The following is a 25936-nucleotide window of genomic DNA, read 5'->3' as shown; positions in this document are numbered from 1 at the left end:
TTTTCGGCAACACCATCACCGAAATAGGAGGGAAAATTTTTTATTTTTTTTCCCTCCTATTTCGGCAATGCCATTGCCACATTTCACTTTTTTTTTTTTTTTAAGAAATGATATGTGCACACAATTTTTACAATATTTTTACAACATTTTTACAACAAATCACAGGTAATTAGTTATTATTAGTTAAAATTTGAATTTAACACTGAGATTACATTTTTAATCCAACAAATATAACTTGCCACTTAAAATTTGTTGTAAAAATATTGTAAAAATTGTGTGCACATATCATTTCTGTGGCAATGGCATTGTCGAAATAGGAGGGAAAATTTCCCTCCTATTTCGATTTCGGCAATGCCATTGCCACATTTCACTTTTTTTTTTTTTTTTTTTTTTTTTATATTTAAGAAATGATATGTGCACACAATTTTTACAATATTTTTACAACAAATTTTAAGTGGCAGGTTATATTTGTTGGATTAAAAATGTAATCTCAGTGTTAAATTCAAATTTTAACTAATAATAACTAATTACCTGTGATTTGTTGTAAAAATGTTGTAAAAATATTGTAAAAATTGTGTGCACATATCATTTCTTAAAAAAAAAAAAAAAGTGAAATGTGGCAATGGCATTGCCGAAATAGGAGGGAAAAAAAATAAAAAATTTTCCCTCCTATTTCGGTGATGGTGTTGCCGAAAATCAAAAATTTCTCTCTCCTACTTTTGTTGAATTTCGGCAATAGTATTGCCGAAATTCACTCTCTTTCCTCAGATTCCTAAATAAGTTGAAACAGTACCTATAACACAAATTAACTTTAAATTTAGTAATATTCAGTCAAAAGACTCGGGAAAAATAGGTGCAATATTTTCATTCTTTTGTAATTGCATCCCACAGGTCATGGTCTCTCAATTATGGTCAAAACAACATCGCCTATTCATAAAGAAGGGAAAGAAAGCAGGACGAATTCGCCAAACGTAGATAATTGAATCGGGCCAACAAAAAGTGGCAGTCACGTATAAATCAATACAAAGTTTTCGAAGTTAGAGATAGACTTTAATTTAATTCGCAACTTGAATATTTGCGAAATAGTGATGTTAATGGGTACAATAAATTTGAAAAGAGTTTTATAACTTAATTAGTTGACACTTTTAATATTTTCAATTGAAACTCCAGAGTTTCAATCCTCCTACTTTCAATTATCGAATTATAAAATAAATAAAAAATAGATGCAATAAATTTTAGATTAAGGTAAACTTTTAGTCCTTAAAAATTTGGAGTTATTTTCAATTTAACCCTTTACTGATCCTAATATTTTTTATTTCCCTTTATTTGAAAATAATTGATGCTATTGGAAGGTCAGAAGACTTAAAGAATTTCTATACAATTTATCCAATAAGATCTTTCTCTTGTTAGTTAGTTCTCCATATCTTATCTCACAATAAAGTGAGAATAATTAAAATAATTATTGTATCGAACAAGCAAAATTATTTATTTAAAAGATAATTACAATTTGCTGCTAATCTCATAACTCGAACTCTTTCTTCCTTAGAATTCCAAGAATTTTATGCATAAAAAGGTGATAATTCAACTATAAGGCCATTGGCAAACAAGACACTATTTTGTTTGGCAACCAAGTTAAAATATATATATATATATATATATATATATATATAAAATGTTGAATTTTATTTTATAGGTCTGGCTAATGTATGCCGTTAATTGGAACATACAATTTTTTTTAGAGAGTTTCAACATATGATGTTCATTTCTAATGATAGTTCTTTATCATCAAATCAAGACATCAATCGGTTTTTGGTATAGGCGAAGATTGAATCTCAGATCTCTTATTTAACCATTAGAAACTTTACCAGTTGAGCTAACTGAAACTCACCTTAAGACATACATTAATCATTCATTTTAGAAAAATTTTATAAAAAAATTTAAAAGCTATAAAAAAATGTTTATCACTTTTTCCATAAAAATTTCTAAAATAGCACCAAAATAATTTAATTTTCACACTAACCTATGAGTATGCGACAACTATTTGGTTTATGGCAACTTTTTATCTGTAGGTAAAGACTTTTTTTTTTCTTATAGTGATACTGGATCAATTAATTTTTTTGGCAGCAAAACTACGCGAATAATTGTCAAACTTTACTGCATGAATTGAAAGATTTCATGCTAGACTAGATTCTGCTAATTGTTTAGATATTTCCATATAAACTCCTTCAGAAACGTACCATTTATTTGGAGTTTTGGACTAAAGTAAAAGAGTTTGCTGTGCTGGGGTATAGAAACTAGAAAGTTTTTGACCCATCAGCCTTAAGGACCAATTGGGCTAACTCTTTGTCTATAATGTCTAAACTCTACCGAATTTACTTCACATGCTGTCTTGCGTAGGTATAAAATTTGGTTGGAAATCTGATAATGTTCAAGAATGACACAAGGTAAGATAATTTGATGAATATGTAAATCCAATACCCATATAAATAAATAAAAAATCATAAAAGAAAATGCAAAAATAAATTCATGCAATCCTATTTATTTGTTAGATAATTTGGCTTAAAATTTTGTGAATTTTTCCTTAACAGATTTATATGTCACCCTAAAAGAAATGGCAACACTTTCTGCAAAATCAGTTCTCTACACGTATCAAAAGTATATTCGACTCCCTATATACGTAAATATCCACTATACTGTATAACAGCCTATTTAGGCAAACTTGTAAAAGACTAGAGACTGAAAAATATCATTTAAAAAAAAAAGAAAAAAAGGAAGCTTAGAGAGATTTTTGTTATTTGTGAAAGGCATTTTGATTTTAACTACCATGAACCCCTCTCTCCCTTTTCTGCTCTTCAAGGAGTGGATAATCTCTTGGGCAATAATGACATTGTCTGAACCTCTTCTACCAACAAGGAAAGCGGATTGCATGGGAGAAATTAAGGAAGGGAGAAGAGGCGTTAGTCTATGGACAAGAATCTTTGTGATAATCTTATAGATGGTAGTACAGAGGCTAATGGGTCTGTAATGGCTCACCAACTCCGGGCCAATCTGCTTTGGTATGACAGATTGGAATGGAGTTTCATTAAAATGGTCTTGGAACATTTTAGCTTCCCCCCTAACATTGTCAACCTGATCATGAGCTGTGTGACGTCTACATCAACAGCCATTCTATTTAATGGTAACAAACTAGACTCATTCCAACCCTCAAGGGGTATTAGGCAAGGAGATCCCATCTCCCCCTACCTGTTCTTGCTTTGTATGGAATTCTTGGGAGCTCATATTTCAGCCCTTTGTGAGGAAAAGAGATGGGATAGGATCAAGGCATCCAGAAATGGTCCGAGCTTTTCTCATATATTTTATGCTGATGATTTGATGCTTTTTGCCAAGGCTAACTCCAAGAACTGTGATGCAATTTTGGAGGTTTTGGACAATTTTTGCAATGTGGCTGGTCAATGAATAAATGTTAACAAATCGCGAATCTTTTTTTCTCCAAATGTTTCTGGTAGAAAGAAAAGGTCTATCTACAGAAAACCTGGAATGGTTGCAACCCAAAATTTGGGAAGGTATTTGGGTTTTCCCCTACTTCATCAAGGTAGGAATGGTGATGCTTTTAATTTTGTGATTGAAAGAGTCCAAAACAAATTGGCTGGCTGGCGCTCCAAACTTCTGTCCAAAGCTGGGAAGTTAGTTTTAATTAAGTCAGCTGCTACTCCTATAGTTGACTATTATATGCAGTGTCATTTTTTGCCTATTAAAGTTTGCAATGCCATCGATAAACTTGTTAGAGACTTCCTTTGGGGTTCAACAGATGAGAAGAGGAAACTCCACTTGGTTAATTGGCACACGGTTACCATGCCTAAGGACTGGGGAGGCCTGGGTTTGTACCAAATGAGATATAGGAATCAAGCTCTCCTTGCAAAACTTTGTTGGAGAATTGCTAATGAGAATGAGTCTCCTTGGGCGCAGCTGTTGTCAAAAAAGTACCTAACTCCCAATAGGTTGACTGAGGTGGGCAGGAATAGGCCCTGTTCAAAAATTTGGGCTGCATGTAAGGCTGGTGGTCCGGTTTATGTGAGAGGTCTCAAATGGACTATTGGTAATGGTATGTCTGTGAATTTTTGGCAGGACTTCTGGCTCCCCATGGGCACCCTTCGAAGCCAAATTCATGGTCCACTTGCAAGAAATGAAGAAGTTTTAACAGTGCATCAATGCCACAATGTCTCTCTTGGTTGGCTTCTGCATAATCTCTCCTTTGAGTTACCTCATGACCTCATTAAAGAGGTTAAGGCAGTCCCATTCTCAAACAATCCAAACACACAAGACTCTCTTGCCTGGGCTTTTTCTAAAGATGGCCAGTTCTCTTTAAGGTCTGCCTATCTCTTAGCAAGGGATTTAAATCCATTGAACCCGAGGAATGATTTTGAATCGTGGATATGGAAGTTGGACGCTCCTCCAAAAATTATTTTCTTCTTATGGCTCTGTCTTCACAACAGCCTGCCCACTTGCACAACCTTGGGTTCACGGGGTTTTAATCTCAGTCCCTACTGCCCCATTTGCAATGCTGATATTGAATCTATTGAGCATTTGTTTCGGGGCTGCAAGATAGCTGTGGAACTTTGGCAAAAACTGGATTTTCCCCTCTGCCTGGTGGACTTTTTTAATAAACCGTTAGGGGAGTGGTTGTTTGTTAATTGCAAAACGGAAGTTAGCTCAAAGTTCCTGGGCATTCCGTGGAAAATTATCTTTATCATGAGCATTTGGCAGTTATGGACTCACAGGAATGAGGTTATTTTCCGAACTGGGAAAGAAAATCCAAACCTTGTTAAGAAATGTGTACAGAGCAGTGCTGAGTTTTTCTCCATTGGTATGAAAACAAAATTTCATCCTTCCAAAATCTGCATTTCTGTTGCTTGGTAGAAACCTCCTCTTGGGTGGGCGAAACTCAATACGGATGGCTCGGCTTTAGGCAATCCTGACAGAGCAGGTGGGGGAGGTGTGATTCGGGATCATCTTGGTCACTGGATCAAAGGTTACAGCAGAGCTTTGGGGACTACAAACAGTTTTACTGCAGAATTATGGGCCCTTAGAGATGGCCTTATCATTTCCAAGGAATTGGGGCTTCGTAACTTGATTGTAGAGTTAGATGCTTCAAGTGTTGTTCAGTTGTTATCTAGTGATAAGCCAAATTTGTTAATGGAACCTTTATTGTCTGATTGCAGGAGCCTATACAGAACAATTCCTAACAAACGAATACAGCATGTATATCGGGAAGCAAATCAATGTGCTGATGCACTAGCTAGATTGGGATCAAGTGTTGTTTCCTCTTTTGTTGTTTTTGTTGAACCACCGCCTGTGGTGGTTAGCTTGCTAGCCCTTGATGAGGCTGGCTTTTGTTGTAATAGACTTGTTTGTTGTTAATCTTATTATCTCCCTTTCTTACCCAAAAAAAAAAAAGGCATTTTGATTATATAAAAACATTTTATAATCTAATTTTGATATTGTGTGGATTCATCCCTTGTTGTCATGTGGACATAGGTTATTATTGAATCACATAAATTTTTTATGTTCTTTTCTTATGTGTGATTGTTTTCTCATATTTTATTTCTTTTTTTTCTTTTTTCCTATTGTATGTTTGTGAGATTTTTCACAAATCTATTTTAGTGTTTATAGTCAATTTTGTGTAGAAATATTTTTTCAAAGACCATTTCATGCAACCTTAAGTATAATAAAATTAAACGAAATAGACAAGGTAAAATGAAATTACAAGAAATTTATACATCACAAATAAGATTTTGCTCTTTTATGTATTTACAATCTTTATGCTTTCCACAAAGACTCTTTAGAAACATTTTAGCTACAAAAAGAATATATATATATATATATATAGACGTTTCTTCTCTGTACGCAATTCCTGACTAGTCGTAATTATCCTAAGGATTGGAATAAGAGGTTTCGGTGTATTGGGGTTGCTAGGCTTCTTTCTCATGGGAGGGGTTCGCGTCCAACTCTTCTCGATACCCGGTCATTGGCAACATCTTCTAACTCGTTAAGCACAAATAGCCTATATAAGATAACTTTAATCGTCTACTACTTTTAACTCAAGTTATTAGCCCCCTACTTACTACCGGGGCATCCTCTAATGAGCAAGCACAAGCACTAGTACACATGTATTTGCCCGTTAGCAACTGTGACTCTGAAACCATAGTAAAAGAGTAGTCGCCTTGTTTTAGTCCCGAATTAAAAAAAAGTAGGATTTGTTCCAGCAGCAGGTTCCCCTACTGCCACCTTTTACAGCTCGATAGTCCCAATAAGACCCTGGTGGTACATGTGGTATTACCCATTGCCATTACATGATGAGGGGTCAATGAGCACACTAAAAACCCTCATTTTTTCCAGCAGCAAAAAAAAAAAAAAAAAAAAAAAAAAAAAAAAAAAAAAAAAAGAAGAAGAAGAAGAAGAAGAAGAAGAAGAAGAAGAAGATTATCCATAATATTATTTTCTTTTCTTTTATTTGAAAACAATTGATGTAGCACTATTTCATTGGAGAGTGGAAATAGATTTTACATGGAATCCTTAGAGGGGTGTAAAAACCCCTCCAGTTGTTATTTTAGCAACTAAACAAGAGAAATAACCTCACATCTGAGGGTGGGAATGTAAATTTCTTTACATCCTGTGAATAGTTGGTTCTCATAAATAGAACCAACTGTTCACAGGATGTAAAAAAGAAATTATTATTTTATCTCATCTTTCTCTCTCTTCAAGCACAACTCTCAGCTTTCCTCTCTCTCACCTCTCGGCTCTGTCTCTCTCAATTCAAAAGCTTGAAGGCTACGGTGATGGCAGAAGCAAGGGATGACGACGGCAGGGGCAGGAAGACAGTGACAACAGCGGTGGCTTGAAAATTTTTCATTTCTAGGTTTCTGTTTCACTTGCCGTGGTCGTGGATGGTGGGCTTTGCTCACCGTGGGTTGTGGGCCATGGGTGATGGGTGATAGGCTTTGCTCGCCGATAGTTGCTGGGTGTTTGGGTGGCTTTGGATGTTGATTTGGTGGTTGTTTGGGTGTTGGTGTGATTGGTGGATGTTTGGGGCAGTGGGTCTTTGGGTGGCTTCAGATCAGCCTCCACCTCCCTCTCTCACGCCTTGATGGGTATGGGTCGAGGGTCGTGGGGCCGTGTCCCCTTCACCTTCAATGGTTCTACTTCTTTCACCTTGAACTTGAGAACTAAGATGTCATAGAACTGGAGATTTGGATTTAGTGAGGATTGAGACCTAAAGAAAAAAAAAAATATATATATATATATATATATTGCTATGGTATTGATTTTTGGATGGATACTAATTGTGGTGGCGATGGAGGTTGGTTTTGGTTATGAAGGAGAGGTTGGTTTTGGTCATGGAGGAGGCGTCTAGTTTTGATCGTGGGTGTGGTGGTTGCTGGATGGAGAAAAAGAGGATAGGAGGAAAGAGAGAGAGTGGAGTAAATTTTTTAATTATTTTATCACGTAGTTTATATTATTTTATTGAATTATACATAAAAATAGAAATTGGGATGTTGAGAAAGTTGTAAAATGGGATGATAAAATAAATAAAGTAGATTTTAAAGTTGTAAAATAGAATTTTTTGGCAAACTCGGCTACTAATGCTCTTAACTTTTTTGTTTCTATTCGATTTATCCAATCAAGTCTATTAGTTCTCCATATCTCGCCTTAGTTCTCCATATCACGCCATATATTTGGACTAAAGTAACAGGCTTTGCTGTGCTGGGGTAAAGAAAGCATTGAGCCATCAGCCTAATGGCCCAGCTTTTTTTTTTTAGAAAGGAACATAATTCATTCAATCATAATAAAATCAAATCCTGATACAAGGCTTCCAAAGCTGGTGGGGGAGAATCCTCCAACCAAAATAAATCAAAATCTAAGTGCCTCGCATGTTGAGCTAAAACATGTGCTACCTTATTGCCTCCCCTCCTAATCTTACTAGTTGAAGCCCACTGTAATCCCGACATCAAATGGCGAATATCATCCACCACATTGCCAAGAAAGGAGTAGTTAGCCGCATCAGAAGAAATTGCTTGCATAACATTGGAATTATCTCCCTCTATCACTAGGCGAGTAAAACCAGCTTCCACAGCAAACTCTATTGATCGCCTACACTCAAGAAGCTTCGCCTCTTCACTTGTATCCACCTTCGGCCCAATAGCAGACATGCCAGCCATGACCTCACCTTTATCATTCCTGATGATAGCGCCTATACCAGATTTCTCCAGCCTAGAAAAAATTGCAGCATCAAAGTTTAACTTATATTCCATAGACGAAGGCGGCTGCCATATATCACCCATTGCTTGCTCCTTCATCCTGTTATCCAGAGACACCTGTGCGTGTTTAAATTCCTTTAGGAACTTCGCTGCCCATTTATTAAGACTGGTCGGATGCTTCAACTGACCTCCATACAAGACACAATTGCGCTGATTCCAAACCAGCCAACACTGAACCAAAAACAGCTCCATCTCATCAGTTGAAAGCCGAGTCACCAAATGCTCCATGAACTGCATGAAATCACTGAAGGTCGAGACACCCTTTTGCAGCTTCGTAATACTCCCAGCCTACACATCTTGCACCGCTGCACAGCCCTATAAAGCATGGGTTATGGACTCCACTTCCCTAGAGCAAATATGGCACTTGTCATCATTAATAATTTTCCTCTTCACCAGATTACACTTTGTTGGTAAGACGTCATTACATGCCCGCCACCTGAGTATTTTTATTTTGTTTGGAACACAGAGCTTCCACAAAACCGGCCAGACCAATTTCCCAACACATCCCCCTGAAGATTCAGCCCAAGACCCTTCACCTCTCATTCTTCGTGCAACCTTGCAGGCAGACTTGACTGAGAACATCCCATTTTTATTATGCAACCAAATGATTGAATCTGACACAACCCTTCTACTAAGCGGAATCTTTGTAATAGCAGCAGCATCGTCTTTATGGAGCAGATTCGTGATTAGATCACCTCTCCAGATATGCAGCTCCGGATCAATTAATTCTGAAACAGCCAGCTCATCAACCAGCTCATGAATAGGGTGAAGAACTTTGTTGGTAGGGTAGTTAGGGATCCATTTATCACCCACAACACTAATTGAAGACCCAGTACCAACCCTCCAACAATAGCCTGACTTGAGAATAGGAAGAGCAGCCACCAAACTTCTCCAAACATAGGAACATCCGGGAGATTCTTTTGCCTCAAGAAAAGTAGACCGAGGAAAATACCTTGCTTTGAAGCACTTTGATAATAATGGCCTAACTTTTTGATTATATCATTAGGAGCAGACGTCATAGGTTGAAACTTTCCTTTACATACAGATACAAGCTCTGCTATTTGATAATTTTGAAGCCTCTATTGCTTACCATGTGGTGGGTTTTCAAATTCTTTAGAATTTTGTTGACTAACAACATTTCATAATTCATACGTGTTAGTGAGTACCAGTTAGCTCAACTAATAAAATCTATGATGATTGAATAAGAAATTTAGAGTTTAATTTCCGCCTATTCTAAAAACCGATTAATGTCTTGGTCTAATACTAATGAGCACAATTATCAAAAGCGGACGGTATATGTTAAGTTGCTGGATGGAGAAAAAGAGGATAGGAGGAAAGAGAGAGAGAGGAGTAAATTTTTTAATTATTTTATCACGTAGTTTATATTATTTTATTAAATTGTATATAAAAATAGAAATTGGGATGTTGAGGAAGTTGTAAAATGAGATGATAAAATAAATAAAGTAGATTTTAAGGTTGTAAAATAGAATTTTTTGGCAAACTCGGCTACTAATGCTCTTAACGTTTTTGTTTCTATTCGATTTATCCAATCAAGTCTATTAGTTCTCCATGTCTCGCCTTAGTTCTCCATATCACACTATATATTTGGACTAAAGTAACAGGCTTTGTTGTGCTGGGGTAAAGAAAGCATTGAGCCATCAACCCAATGGCCCAGCTTTTTGATTATAGTGTTTAAACTCTACTGAATTTTTTCCTTTACATACAGATACAAGCTCTGCTATTTGATAATTTTGAAGCCTCTATTGCTTACCATGTGGTGGGTTTTCAAATTCCTTAGAATTTTGTTGACTAACAACATTTCATAATTCTTACGTGTTAGTGAGTACCAGTTAGCTCAACTAATAAAATCTATGATGATTGAATAAGAAATTTAGAGTTTAATTTCCGCATATTCTAAAAACCGATTAATATCTTGGTCTAATAATAACGAGCACAATTATCAAAAGTGGACGGTATATGTTAAAACTCTATAATTCATATTTGTTAGATTTTGAATTCCATATATGTTGTGTCAAATTTTTTAAACTTAGACTCTTTAATATGTCATTAAAATTTTCCCAAAAATCAGGTTTTCAAATGTGCAATAAATAATACCTATAAATTATGCTCCGACAAAGGTAAAGGTTTGTTTCCTTACCATGAAGTTCATATGTAAAATACTCAAATGATGTTAGTAGTACCACCGCACACCGTTGGTGTGATGGTCACTCCACAAGTATAAGTGCTTGTGGGGTGTAAGGGGTAAGGGCTGGGGTTCAAGTCTTTAGGATGAAGCTTCACACACATGTACACTTAAATTAGACTAGAGTAGAAATTCTATCTTGTATATAAAAAAAAAATGATGTTAGTAGTTAGTACATGCTTCAAAATGACGTCGTTTTGAAGTATGAACCATAGCAATTTTTCCCTTCTGATAGTCTCTTCAACTTCCTCGTTTATATCTTCTAAATAAATAAATAAACCTTTTTTGGTTTTGGGATTCTCATTTTGTTTGTAAAATAAAATTTTTAGAATGAGAAAAAATCAACATTTAGGACAAATAAAAAGGCAAAAAGAGAAAAAGTGATTATTGGAGCCCAATAAATTTTTTCTTGTTAAATGATAGTAGCTAGATTTCTAGTTTTGGGATTCTCATTTTAAAATGTGAATGCTTGTTTAGAGTCTTTAGAGTTTAGACCGATAAATAAAGATTATATGTCTAAATCTCCTTCAAAGTAGAGTTAACGCACAAACAAAAAAAAAAAAAAAGTAAAAAAGAGAGAGAGAGAGAGAAAGAATAGGATTCAATCTCAATTTGCTCTTTCTTCTTCTGTTTCTATCTTATTTAAAAATAAAATAAAAATAAATTTCTTATGAAGCCAACATTTTATTCCTTTCTTATAACAAAATGGGGACAAAGTCCATTGAATTACCGTTTAGTAAGATTTTTATTTTTTTATGTTAGTTAGACTTATTTATTTATTTTGAAACAATCACTCACAAACAATAAAAAGAAAATTGACTTCTAAAATAAAGACATACCACAAATTTCACTAAAAATTTTTTGATAAATTTTAAGATAAACAACATATTTGGTTCCTTTACACCATATTTCAATTTGATTCCTAATATTTCAATTGTGTCAATTTGGTTCCTAATCTTTTAGTGTTATGTCAATTTAGTTTCTGTCGTTATATATGGGAAGAAAATTGCTAACTTGACAAATGGTCAAAATAAAATTTTCATTTATTCTCACATCAACGGAAGCTAATTTCTTATATTAATCATTAAATACATCATTAATTTTTATCAAAAAGATAACTACATAGACAAATTTAACATGATATTGAAATGTTAGAGACCAAATTGATACAATTAAAATGTTAAAAATCAAATTAAAATATAATGTATTAAATAGAGATAAAAAAACATACTTTACCGAGAAAATGAAATAAGTTATATCACAACATATTTCAATGATAGAATTATTATCGTTGTTGTTATTATTATTATTATTATTGTTTTAAACAAACACAGACAGACAGACAGAAAAGAAGAAGGTATATAATGGCCGTCAGTCTTTTTTTTTTTTTTTTCTTTTTTGTTTGCTGAATAAGTAGACGTTAGTCTTCTTCTCCTTTTTTGTTTTTTTTTTTTTTTGGATAGTGAGGAGACGTTAGTCATTACCCATTAGAAAAAGCCATAAATGGTGTCCGACCCCACTATCGATTGGAACATTTTCCAATGAGCAAAGACTATAGTGGGGGTTGGACACCATTTATGGCTTCTACTGAAGGAATTCCACTCACACATCAAGTCACCACTTATTAATTATAAAATAAAGTGAAAAGTCAAAAGTCACTACTTATTAATTATCAAAAGAAGGCAAAGGTCGCCACTTATTAATTATTATATCCACATGCATGCGGGACCATGACTTGACTATCATGGTCCCGCATGCATAACAGGATCAAAATCTTTCTTTACTGTGTAGATCTCAAAATATCCCATTAGTATTAGTAATTTCAGATTTTTACTATCATTGTTTAAGTGTTGCTTGTGGGTTAAAAAAATTCTATTTGGTTAAATTTTTTTAGTATTATTGGTTAAATATTATGAAAATATATGTTCCGGAATATAAATACTAAAATTTGTTGTTTAAATAATTATACCAAACATCTTCCAAATTTTAATTTTAATTTTAAAATAAGATCCCATTGTTACTTTTAAAAACTTATGTATCAAATTATAGAAGAGGAGCTAGAAAATGAACAAAATATTAATGCGAAAATGGTCATATGGCACATTTTCACAAACTATGTTATAATTTACCATTGTTTCGGAAAGAAGTATTAATGTGCTACTTTTTGGGTACTCGAGTTTGGTTAAATTGAGTTTTTTATGATACTTGAGTTTCACCATAAAAAATTTTCAAAATTTTTCAAAGCATATTTTTTAAAAAAAACTCAAATTTTTGGAATTCGAATTTTATTGCAACTCAAGTTTCAAAAAAGTGATAACTTTTTATATATTTTTAAAATAGTGATAAATTATTATTTTTTTACTAAATAGTGGTAGTTAGCCATTTTTACCGAATGTTAATATGTACATGAACGGTAGTCATGTTTATTTACATAGTCAGTTACTGTAACTAGAGCAATCACACATAATTCCCAAGTAAAAATCCCAAGTGGGAAACCCCACTAAGCCCATTCTTCTCTTCTGTGTGAAAATGGTGGATGCCATAGTTCTATACCCTTCTTCAGGCAGAGGCCATCTAAACTCCATGGTAGAGCTTGGCAAGCTCATACTCAAACATCACCCTTCTTTCTCCATCACAATCCTCATCTTAAGTGAACCAAACACAAATACTAACTCCACCGCACCCAATTACGTAGCAAGCTCTACCACCCAATACATCACCACCGTCAATTCCACCACCCCATCTATCACCTTTCACCACCTCTCACCCATCTCTGAAGTCCCACCCAGAACTGCTTCCCCTGTAGAACTCTGCTACTTAATACCACGCCTCAACAACCCAAATCTCCACCAAACCCTGAAAACTATTTCCCAAACCTCCAAACTCAGAGCTTTTATCATTGATTTCTTCTGTGATTCTGCTTTCGAAGTGGCCTCAAACCTTGACATCCCCACTTACTATTTCTTCACCTCTAGCCCAAGCGGCCTAGCTGCATTTCTATACCGCCCCACTTTGCATAAAAAAGTGGATAACAGTTTGAAAGATCTCCATGGTAATATGCTTCTTGATGATATTCCTGGCTTACCTCCGATTCGGGTTTCGGATATGCCGAAAACTATGTTCGATCGCACTAGTTCTAAATTGTACCAGTATTTTCTTAACACAGCAACGCACATGGCCAAATCAAATGGACTTCTTGTAAACACGTTTGACTTGCTCGAAACAAAAGCTATCAAGGCAATCTCTGGTGGACTATGTGTCCCACATGGACCAACTCCGCCAATTTTCTGTATTGGACCTTTGATATCAAACACCAATCAAGATGGAGAAGAGCACGAGTGTTTGAATTGGTTAAACTCACAACCGAGCCGAAGCGTTGTGTTTCTATGTTTCGGAAGCTTGGGATCTTTTTCGGAGAAACAGTCGAAAGAAATAGCGGTGGGTTTAGAAAACAGCGGTCAAAGATTTTTGTGGGTTGTGAGAAATTCACCGCTGGATAAGGATAAAGATCCAAACTTGGATGAATTATTGCCAAAGGGTTTCTTGGAAAGGACCAAAGGTAAAGGTTTTGTGGTGAAACAATGGGCTCCACAGGTGGCAGTACTGAGTCATGACTCAGTGGGTGGGTTTGTCACTCACTGTGGGTGGAACTCAGTGCTTGAAGCAGTGTGGTGTGAAGTGCCAATGGTTGGCTGGCCTTTGTACGCAGAGCAAAGGTTGAATAGGGTGGTTTTGGTGGAGGAAACGAAGTTAGCGTTGGGGTTAAACGATTCGGAAGATGGGTTTGTGAGTGCTGTTGGGGAGATAAACACCTTGGGGAGCTTCCTTAAGTAATTAATATAACATATAGAGACACACTTTAACCCAAAAGGCCTAAGCCCAATGGGTATGTGCTCAATTATGTTATATTAACCACTCATTCTTCTCATCTTTATTCAATGTGGGACTTCACTCACACGTGTAACCCAACAATCTCCCCCTCACGTGTGAGTCTCTGCCTCTCTGTGGGCTTCAAGACCTCTCTATGGGTCATGAACAAGTCCTACTTACTCCCCCTTGCCTAATGGGCTTTTCACTTCATCAATGCATCATCCATGAGTCTCTCGTACGCCATCCATGGGAACCACGTGTCAACCCCGCACGCACATCCATGGGAACCCCGCACGTCCATGTCCATGGGAACCTTGCATCACACCATTATTTAGCACCATTAGCAATATTCATTTGTTGGGCTCTTTTTTTTTTTCTTCTTCTCCAGGATCTTTATGTGTGGGCTATTTAGGCTTTCTCTGTCCCCGCTGGATAGGGACCATGAACACCTCACCACCTTCGCCGCACACCACCATGGGCTCTGATACCACTTGTTGGGGAGATAAACACCTTGGGGAGCTTTCTTAAGTAATTAATATAACATATAGAGACACACTTTAACCCAAAAGGCCTAAGCCCAATGGGTATGTGCTCAATTATGTTATATTAACCACTCATTCTTCTCATCTTTATTCAATGTGGGACTTCACTCACACGTGTAACCCAACAAGTGCAACTGAGTTGGAGAAGCGAGTGCGGGAGTTAATGGACTCGGAAGTGGGGACAGAGGTGAGAGAAAGAGTGTCGAGTTTGAGAGAAGAAGCTGTGGCTGCTGTGAAAGAGGGTGGGTCCTCTCATGTTGCATTGGCGAATTTGGCTGAGTTGTGGAGGCAAAACTAGTACGAGTTCGCTCAGCTAACATAACTCGGTGAGCTTTTCCACTGTTCTTTCTTCGCCACTGTTTTCATTATTGAATTTTATTTAGCTGTTGGTGTGCATCACAATTCACCGCACAGTCACAGCATGATCAAATAGCTGGATGTGTTTATCATGGATTTACCACTTAAGGGCACATCATACACGTATACAACTCCTATATCTATATATTCTTAAAACATGGAAGTTAATTGTGCTTTGTAGTGGTGTTTGTTTTAAACAGTGTTGGTTAAAGAAAGAAAGAAAAAAGTGTGCAAAACAATTCTTTCCCCTATATTATCACGGGGTTCGATTTATGTAGTTTTTTTAAACTGATTTAGTGAAATTTAATGGTGTGATAAGTTTTTACAATATTTTTACAAATTAGTATTATAACAATTTTTACTAGTTTTTATTTGATTCTACTATTAATATTACTTTTTTACTTATCAATAATCACTCATCACATTTTTGTAAATAGAAAGATAATTATACATAAAATTCAAATGTCACAAAATATATCTATAATTTTAATTTTAAGGATATATTATACAAGTGATATATGTAATTTACGGTTAATCTTTTGCACGTTTCTATGGTATGTATACATATAAAAATGATTTGATCTTTGTAATTCATAAACCAACGCTCTCTGTTTAAAGGTCAATACCTCCTGCCATGAGCTATATTATTCCGTTCTAGATTGTTTTATAGGTAATGGCAATTATCTCCTATCAAATCACTTCTTTAATTTTGCAGAGACTTGTAAAGAGTTCAGCAATTCAATTAACATCTCTTATTGTTTCTAACGAAAACATTCAGGGTTCAAATTTTTTGTTCCCACATTGTAACTATCAATTATCAAAAAACAAACTATGTAGAGATTTCAACAAAGTTTGGCGGCCATCTTACCAGGTACGGTGCGGACAAAAAAAATATTTAAAAGACATATGTGACAAATCATGTAGGTTCTAAAATTAATTTGAAGCCTAATTAGGCCAATTACAATGCTGTATTGCCATATGATACATGATTTGACAAACAATTTTTGTGGGTGGGAAAAGTATAGGTGCAATTTCGTTCTTTTGCAATTGCATCCCGCTGGTCATGGTCTCTCAATTATGGTCAAAACAACATTGCCTATTCATATAGAAGGGAAAGAAAGCAGGACATATTCGCCAAATGTAGATAATTGAATCTGGCCAACAAAAAGTGGCAGTCACGTATAAATCAATACAAAGTTTTGGAAGTTAGGGATAGACTTAATTTACCTCGCAACTTGAATATTTTCGAAATAGTGTTAATGGATACAATAAATTTGAAAAGAGTCTTGTAACTCAATTAGTCGACACCTCTAGTATTTTCAACTAAAACATTTAGAGTTCTAATCCTCCCACCTTCTACTATCGAATTATAAAATAAAATAAAAATAGAGGCAATAAATTTTAGATTAAGGTAAGCTTTTAGTCCTTGAAAATTTGGAGTTATTTTCAATTTAACCCTTTACTGATCCTAATATTTTTTATTTCCTTTTATTTGAAAATAATTGATGTTGTTGGAGGGTTAGAGGACTTAAATAATTTAATTTCTATACAATTTATCCAATAAGATCTTTCTCATGTTTGTTAGTTCTCCATATCTTATCTCACTTATAAAGTGAGAATAACTAAAATAATTGTTGTATCAAACAAACAATATTATTTTTTTAAAAGATAATTGCAATTTGCTGCTAACTTCATATCTCAAACTTTTTTCCTCTTAGACTTTCAAGGACTTTATGCATAGAAATGTGTTAATTCAACTATGAGATCATTGGCAAACAAGACACTATTTTGTTTGGCAACCAAGTTAAAAAATATATATATAAAGAAAATGTTGAATTTTATTTTATGGATCCAGTTAATGTATGTCCTTAGGACATATAATTTTTTTAAAGAGCTTCAATTTATGACTTTTGCTCCTGATGATAACTCTTTATCATCAGGCCAAGACACTAATTGGTTTTTTGTGTATGTGGAAATTGAATCTCAAATCTCTTATTAAATCATCAGAGACTTTACTAATTGAGTTAACTGAAACTCGCCTTAGAACATACATTAATCATCAATTTTAGAAAAATTTTATAAAAAAAATTTAAAAACTATAAAAAATTGAAAAATTTTATAAAAAAAATTTAAAAACTATAAAAAATGTTAGTTACTTTTTCACTTTCCCATAAAAATTTCTAAAATGGCACCAAAATAATTTAATTTTCACACTAACCCATAGTATGCGACAACAATTTGGTTTATGGCAACTTTTTATTTGTAGGTAGAACTTTTTTTCTTATAGTGATACTGGATCAATTAATTTTGTCGGCAGCAAAACTACAAGAATAATTGTCAAACTTTTTTTTTTTTTTGAGAATGAATAATTGTCAAACTTTACTGCATGAATTGAAAGATTTCATGCTAGGCTAGATTCTGCTAATTATTTAAATATTTCCATAAAAACTCTTTCAGAAACGTACCATTTATTTGGAGTCCTGGACTAAAGTAAAAGATTTTGTTGTGCTGGGTATAGAAACTAGAAAGTTTTTGACCCATCAGCCTCAAGGACCAATTGGGCTAACTCTTTATCCATAATGTTGTTGAGGTCCAAAATGTAAAAAGGAGCTAGGCTCATAAAAGCAATAAAGATCCAACCCACGAAAATGAGAAAAGGAAGAAGGTTTGGCCCTTAAAATGAAAAAGGAGAGCCTGGCCTATAAGAAGAAGAAAAATTAGTCCCGCACCTTAGAAAATGAGGGATGAGGAAGGTTTGGCCCAAGGATGTAAGGAAGTCATGATACCTAAGAAAGTCTAAAGAAGCGAGAAGGATCTAGGGCCAGATTGCACAAGATCCGCCAACCTCAGTGAGCAAATCCTCGAGAAAAGCTGGAAGATGCCAACCAAGACGTGGACAGCTCAGGATATGATATACTCATGTAAAAAGGGGCATGAAGGGTGAATGAGGTTTTGTCAACATTAGCTTCCTATGACCCAAAAGAGAGTGATAAAGATAAATGGTGATTTTGAGTCAACATCTATTGAAGGAACCTAGGACCTCGGTCAGGTAGAATAGGTGAATCAAGAAGGAAGGTGGCCAAGAACCTTTCTGGCCACACCATTAGCAAGAAGGAATCCGCCCCATTTTAGGAAAAGAAACAAGTTATGAGGAGTCAACATCAAAACCTCAGAGCTTTGAGGTGTCTTTTCTAAGGCCTTAGGGAAAGAATGAGAATTTTTTTACCTTAGAGAAGAATTTGGATTTACTCAAAAAGGATCTCCTACAAGAGGAAAGTCAGCAAGTGGGCTTTTAGCTATCAGTCCCCAAGAAAGTGAAGTAAGAAAAGAAAGGGGAAAGGACCAGCCACCAATGTTTCAGACATAACATTGGTTCTATTGCCCAGAGCACCAAAGGGGTGGATTGTTGATTTGGAAGAATCTTCACACAACACTATAAAAAGGGGTAAAACCCAAGCCAAAAGGATTCATTCAGACAGAAGCACTCAAGAAACAAAGAAAGCACCATAAAGAGAGTCTTGAGCTTTTACTTAAGACAGAGTGAAGTGTAAGGCATTATAGGAGATCCTGGAGAAAACACTTAAGGAAGCACTCGAATTCAGGAGGATTCAAAATTCTCAAGTCTTGAAAGTCTAAATAGAGCTATCCAAGTTTGTGACCTTGGAACTTTATTGAGCCTTGTGATACATCCTAGTAAAGCAAGACCCAATGTACTCAAACACTAAATAAAATAAAACATAACCTCACTCTATTTTAGAGGATTTCTGTCATTTTACTAGCTTTATATTTTTTTATTTGCAGTTCCTTGATTATTCACTCAACCAACACACACATATGCATTCTTGTGTTTTGGGATTCATGTTTTGTGCACAAATTGGTTCGTAAAACGGCCCAACAAGGTCACAGTAAGCCAAGCCCAATCCAACCAACAATTAACCATCTATCCTTGGAGGCCCAAGATCCTTTGTCATCGTTGGGTCTAGGTATTATTCAAAATAGGAACCCACAAATGTCTAAACTCTACCGAATTTTTACTTCACATGCAGTCATGCATAGATATACAATTTGGTTGGAAATCTGATTGCATGAATATGGGCTTGAAGATCGAGATTTGAATAATGCTGATGGCTTTTTTTTTTTTCCTACAAATAGATTAATTACCTCGATGACTAAGAAAGGGAGGGTGATTAGTCCTATGGCAAACAAAAGAAGCTACAAGACTAGGCTCTAAGGAAAAATAAAAAGTTAGGATAATGTTCAAGAATGACACAAGGTAAGATAATTTGATGAATATGTAAATCCAATACCCATACAAATAATAATAAAAATCATAAAAGAACAAGCAAAAATAAATTCATGCAATCCTATATATATGTTAGATAATTTGGCTTAAAATTTTGTGAATTTTGCCTTAACAGATTTATATGTCACCCAAAAAAAAATGGCAACACTTTCTGTTAAATCAGTTCCCTACACGTATCAAAAGTATATTCGATTCCCTATATCCGTTAATATCCACTACACTGTATAACAGTCTATTAGGCAAACTTGTAAAAGACTAGAGACTAAAAAATACCATTAAAAAAAAAAAAAAAAATCTTAGAGAGCTTTTTGTTATTTGTGAAAGGCATTTTGATTATATAAAAACATTTTGTATTCTAATTTTGATATTGTGTGGATTCATCCCTTGTTGTCATGTGGACGTAGGTTATTATTGAATTATGTAAATTTTTTACGTTCTTATCTTATGTATGATTGTTTTCTCATATTTTATTTATTTATTTTGTTTTTTCCTATTGTATATTTGTGAGATCTTTCACAAATCTATTTTAGTGTTTATAGTCAATTTTGTGTAGAAATATTTTTTCAAAGACCATTTCATGCAACCTTAAGTATAATAAAATTACACGAAATAGACAAGGTAAAATGAAATTACAAGGAATTTATACATCACAAATAAGATTTTGCTCTTTTATCTATTTACAACCTTTATGCTTCCCACAAAGACTCTTTAGAAACATTTTAGCTACAATATATATATATATATATATATATATATATATTGTGATTTGAGTTAGAATTTATCTTTTCTATTCTCTAATCTCTCATTCCACAAATTCTCCCATCTGAAGTTTTATGCAGTATTTTCTCTAGACCTCTTTGCACAACTTCAACACACTAAAATAGTAATCTCCCATCAAAAGTTGGACCCACCCCCCATTTGAGAGAGTAAATACAAACTCATTTTTTCGTTTACTAAGTTACGTATTTTTTGTCCCCTTCTCCACTTTCGGCTTGGTCATTCATTGCAGTATCAGAAGAAAAATCAACACATAAAGTCATAAACGACAAGCCATTTAAGGAAAAGATGCACTAGTACTACTTGAAAGGTTCTGGTACAATGTCCGAGTGCAATTCACCAACTTTATCTAATAAAGTTTTTTCACACTTTTTATTTTTTCAACTTTTACGTTTTATTCTTATAATATTTTTTAAACTTTTTTTTTTTTTTTGGATAAGTGAAACTTCTTTTAATTAATGGATGAGATTGGAAGTTATTTCTCAATCCATCATAGTTGAGTAGCATCTAATCTCAATCCGAAGCTGGTACGTGGCCATGTGGGCACAGAACTCGTAATTTATTGAAGTTAGTATGCATTTTGTGACCGTTCAGAAGTCTATGGGAACCACTGCGCCATTCTTCTATCGTTTGTGAAAATGGAGGATGCCATAGTTCTATACCCTTCTCCAGGCAGGGGCCATCTGATCTCCATGGTAGAGCTTGGCAAGCTCATACTCAAAAATCATCCATCTTTCTCCATCAAAATCCTCATCTTAAGCGAACCAAACACAAATACTAACTCTACTGCACCAAATTATGTAGCCAGCTCTACCACCAAATACATCACCACCGTCAATTCCACCACCCCATCTATCACCTTCCACCACCTTCCACCTATCTCAGAAGTCCCACCCAGTACTTCTTCCTTAGTAGAACTCAGCTACTTAATCCCACGATTCAACAACCAAAATCTCCACCAAATCCTCAAAACTATTTCCCAAACGTCCAAACTCAAAGCCTTTATCATTGATTTCTTCTGTGATGCTGCTTTTGAAGTGGCCACAAACCTTGACATCCCCACTTACTATTTCTTCACCAGCGGCGCAAGTTTCCTAGCCGCATTACTATACCGCCCCACTTTGCATAAGAAAGTGGATAAAAGCTTGAAAGATCTCGGTAATACGCTTCTTGATATTCCTGGCTTACCGCCTATCCAGGCTTCAGACTTGCCCGAACCTTGGAAAGATCGTACTTATAAAGAGTACCACTATTCTTTAAACGCGTCAAACCACATGGCCAAATCAAATGGACTTCTTGTAAACACGTTTGACTTGCTCGAAACAAAAGCTATCAAGGCTATCTCGGGTGGACTATGTGTCCCACATAGACCAACTCCACCAATTTTCTGTATTGGACCATTGATATCAAACAGCAATCAAGATGTAGAAGATCACGAGTGTTTGAATTGGCTAAACTCGCAACCGAGTCGAAGCGTTGTGTTTTTATGTTTTGGAAGCTTGGGATTGTTTTCAGCTAAGCAGTTGAAAGAAATAGCGGTGGGGTTAGAAAATAGTGGTCAAAGGTTCTTGTGGGTGCTAAGAAATCCACCACCAGATAATGAAAAAGATCCGAACTTGGATGAATTATTGCCGAAGGGTTTCTTGGAAAGGACCAAGGAGAAGGGTTTTGTGGTTAAAAAATGGGCTCCACAGGTGGCAGTGTTGAGACATGACTCAGTGGGTGGGTTCGTGACTCACTGTGGGTGGAACTCAGTGCTTGAAGCAGTGTGGTGTGGAGTGCCAATGGTTGGTTGGCCATTGTATGCGGAGCAAAGGTTGAATAGGGTGGTTTTGGTGGAGGAAGTCAAGTTAGCTTTGGGGTTAAACGAGTCAGAGGATGGGTTAGTGAGTGCAGCTGAGTTAGAGAAGCGAGTGAAGGAGTTAATGGACTCGGAAGTGGGAACAGAGGTGAGAGAAAGAGTTTCGGGTTTGAGAGATGAAGCTGTGACTGCTGTGAAAGAGGGTGGTTCCTCTCATGTTGCATTGGCAAAGTTGGCTGAGTTGTGGAGGCAAAACTAACATGAGTTCCCTCAGCTAATAAGTCGGTGAGCCATTCCATTGTTCTTAATTTGACTTCCTTCTTCGCTACTGTTTCCATTTTTTTTTTTTTTTTCCTGATGAGTACTGTTTCCAATTTCCATTGTTGAATTTTATTTAGCTATATTGGTGCATCATAATTCACAGTACAGTCAGAACATGATCAAATAGCTGGCTGTACGTCCGTGTTTATTCATCATAAAATGGGTATGATTTAGTATTTAAGGGCACATTATACATGTATACCACTCCTTATATATTCTTAAAACATGAAGTATGTTATGCAATATTTGGTGATACTAACTTTTATATGGGTTCAGTTAGCTCAACTAATAAATTTTTTTATGGTTGAATAATAGATATGAAATTCAATTCTCACCTATACTAAAAACCGATTGATATTTTAGTTTGATAATAAAAAACTATCGTAAATAGCGGGTGCCATAGATTCAAATTTTCTCAAAAAAAAAAATATATATATATTGATGTAGCAAGTCCCAACAATATGTTAGAAAATAATGCAAGGAAAAGATTGTTCTGGTTAAACTTATATCTTATGTGTAGACACAAACCCAAATAAAAATTGAAAAAGAAGTTAGAGAAAAAATGCCTTGCAAACCAATCACATGAAGTGCAAGCGTAACAAAAAAAATCCATAATTTTAGGTTTTAAGGGTATATTATATGGGTGATATACCCTTAATTTACCATTAATTTATTACACATTTTTATGGTACATATGCATATAAAAATGATACAATCTTTGTGATACATAAACCAATGCTCTTTATTTCAAGGTCAATAACTCATAATATGGGGTATATTATACCGTTCTAAATTGGTTAATAGGTTTGAAAACTATCGGTCTGTTTTATTAAAATACTAACTTGCCAAGAAACTTGTAGTTTAATTAATGCATTTTTGTGTTTCTAGGGTTTATATCCTCTTCTCCCCTTCTAACTATCAAAAAGGTAATAATTAAGCAAAAACTTTACAGAAGGTTCAAAGACCATTTTACCATTTAACATGCGGGGGGAAAAAAAACATATATCACAAACCATGTAACTTCTTCAAATTAATTTGAGGCATAATATTAGGACAATTACAAAGCTATATGATACATGATTTGACAAACAATTTTTGTGGGTGGGGAAAATAGGTGCAAGTTGATTCTTTTGTAATTTTTTTTTTTTTTAGTAGAAGATTCTTTTGTAATTTACATCCCACAAGTCACAGTCTCCCAGCGGAGGTATAAAACAAAATGCACTCATAAAGAATGGAAAGAAACCTGAAAGACACATTCATCATAAATAATTGAATCTAGCCAAAAGAGTGGCAATCACATATACATCAAGTCAAAATTTTGGACCATAGAGATAGACATATTTGACACGCAACTTGAATATTGGCCAAATTAAATACCACATTTTAGAAATTTTCAGCAAAATAGCATTATTGGCAAGTAAACTATATATCAAAATACCACCATTTTAGAATTTTTTTTTTTTTGGGAAACAAACACACACACACACACAAGGGAGAGGGAAAGAGGTTCTATCACAAAAGCACACTACAACTCCACTCAAAAGTCATGGTAACTTTTAAGCGAGGGTGGGACAAGTTATACTACACACAATACACTCTCTTAAGCAATGTGAGACAATTACCCATTTTTCTTTTTTTTTTATGAGGAACAAACACACACCATTTTAGAACCTGATTTTGCATAGAACTCGATTTTATTAATTTTGAGTTTCGTGAATAAAAAATGTTATGTGACATGGCCTTTTTCAATAAAAAAATGTCATGTGGAACTCGATATTTATAAATTTTAGTTTTGTGTAATTTACTCATGGAACTCGATATTTGTGAAATTGAGTTTTATACAGAAATCAATTTTCAAGTACTAAAAGTGTTGTATTCTCCTACATAATTTAAAAACAATGCTATTTTGTTGAAAATTTCAGCCATATTTGGTATTTGGCCATTTTGGCCCCTGAATATTTGCAAAATAGTAGCAATCACATATAAATCATGACAAAATTTTGGGCATTAGAGATTGGCTTATATATACCAGCTTACATAAATATTTAAAAAAAAAAAGATTTAAGCACTGTAACTACCGGAACTAAACCAAAAGCATGAAGAAGAAGAAGAAGAAGAAAAAGACAAAAACCACAAAAACCCAAAAAAAAAAAAAAAAAAACCAATGTAGTGTTGCCACTACAATGCTTGTACAATGCAAACACACTAAATAAACAATACCAAAAACTATAGCGGCATAGCCGCTTTTTATACGGTCAATAAATTTGACAAACAATTTATGTGGGTGGGAAAAGTAGGTGCAATATTTTCATTCTTTTGTAATTGCATCCCGCAGGTCATGGTCTCTCAATTATGGTCAAAACAACATTGCCTATTCATAAAGAAGGGAAAGAAAGCAGGACAAATTCGCCAAACGTAGATAATTAAATCTGGCCAACAAAAAGTGGCAGTCACGTATAAATCAATACAAAGTTTTCGAAGTTAGAGATAGACTTTAATTTAACTCGCAACTTGAATATTTGCGAAATAGTGATGTTAATGGATACAATAAATTTGAAAAGAATTTTATAACTTAATTAGTTGACACTTTTAATATTTTCAGTTTCAATCCTCCCACCTTCAAATATCAAATTATAAAATAAATAAAAAATAGATGCAATAAATTTTAGATTAAGATAAACTTTTAGTCCTTAAAAATTTGGAGTTATTTTCAATTTAACCCTTTACCGTTCCTAATATTTTGTATTTCCCTTTATTTGAAAATAATTGATGTTATTGGAGGGTCTGAAGACTTAAAGAATTTCTATACAATTTATCCAATAAGATCTTTCTCTCATTAGCTAGTTCTCCATATCTTATCTCACAATAAAGTGGGAATAATTAAAATAATTGTTGTATCGAACAAGCAACATTATTTATTTAAAAGATAATTACAATTTGCTGCTAATCTCACTACTCAAACTCTTTCTTTCTTGGAATTCCAAGAATTCTGTGCATAGAAAGGCGTTAATTCAACTATAAGGCCATTGGCAAACAAGACACTATTTTGTTTGGCAACCAAGTTAAAAAAAAATATATATATATATATATGTTGAATTTTATTTTATGGGTCTGGTTAATGTATGTCCTTAGGACATACAATATTTTTTAGAAAGTTTCAACATATGGTATTCGTTCATAATAATAGTTTTTTATTATCACACCAAGACACCAATCGGTTTTTAGTGTAAGCGGAGATTGAATCTCAGATATCTTATTTAACCATCAGAAACTTTATCAATTGAGCTAATTGAAATTCACCTTTGAACATACATTAATCATTCATTTTAGAAAAATTTTATAAAAAAAATTTAAAAACTATAAAAAATGTTTGTCACTTTTTCACTTTCCCATAAAAATTTCTAAAATAGCACCAAAATAATTTAATTTTCACACTAATCTATAAGT

The 25936-nt window shown here is 34.5% G+C and overlaps 2 protein-coding genes across 4 annotated transcripts; both read left to right on the top strand.

Moving 5' to 3' along the window:
- Positions 1-12960: 12960 nt before the first annotated feature.
- LOC115960176 (anthocyanidin 5,3-O-glucosyltransferase-like) lies at positions 12961-24982 on the top strand. Of its 3 annotated transcripts, XM_031078941.1 has the most exons (3): positions 12962-14308; positions 15059-15256; positions 24825-24982. In XM_031078941.1, the coding sequence occupies exons 1-2, from the start codon at positions 13048-13050 to the stop codon at positions 15226-15228; spliced, it is 1431 nt and encodes a 476-aa protein (XP_030934801.1). In that variant the 5' UTR covers positions 12962-13047; the 3' UTR covers positions 15229-15256; positions 24825-24982. The 3 variants fall into 3 exon arrangements, with proteins under 3 accessions (XP_030934800.1, XP_030934801.1, XP_030934799.1); XM_031078940.1 differs by lacking the exon at positions 24825-24982 and having other exon boundaries at positions 12961-14312; positions 15063-15597; XM_031078939.1 differs by lacking the exon at positions 24825-24982 and having other exon boundaries at positions 15059-15597.
- On the top strand, positions 20871-22732 carry LOC115960177 (anthocyanidin 5,3-O-glucosyltransferase-like). Its single transcript, XM_031078942.1, has one exon. It carries the CDS (start codon positions 21006-21008, stop codon positions 22425-22427), a length of 1422 nt encoding a protein of 473 aa, XP_030934802.1. The 5' UTR covers positions 20871-21005; the 3' UTR covers positions 22428-22732.
- Positions 24983-25936: the final 954 nt, after the last annotated feature.

The sequence above is a fragment of the Quercus lobata genome, chromosome 9 (assembly GCF_001633185.2).
Source record: "Quercus lobata isolate SW786 chromosome 9, ValleyOak3.0 Primary Assembly, whole genome shotgun sequence".
In the NCBI taxonomy this organism is placed as follows: domain Eukaryota; kingdom Viridiplantae; phylum Streptophyta; class Magnoliopsida; order Fagales; family Fagaceae; genus Quercus; species Quercus lobata.
This window is presented reverse-complemented; position numbering and strand designations above follow the sequence as displayed.

What these genes read in the sequence shown, in the direction of transcription:
- LOC115960176 (XM_031078941.1), top strand. Translation starts at nt 13,048, where the DNA reads ATGGTGGATGCCATAGTTCTATACCCTTCTTCAGGCAGAGGCCATCTA. An exon ending in TTCGGAAGATGGGTTTGTGA is followed by an intron (nt 14,309 to 15,058) that starts GTGCTGTTGGGG and finishes GTAACCCAACAA; the next exon opens with GTGCAACTGAGTTGGAGAAG.
- LOC115960177 (XM_031078942.1), top strand. Translation starts at nt 21,006, where the DNA reads ATGGAGGATGCCATAGTTCTATACCCTTCTCCAGGCAGGGGCCATCTG.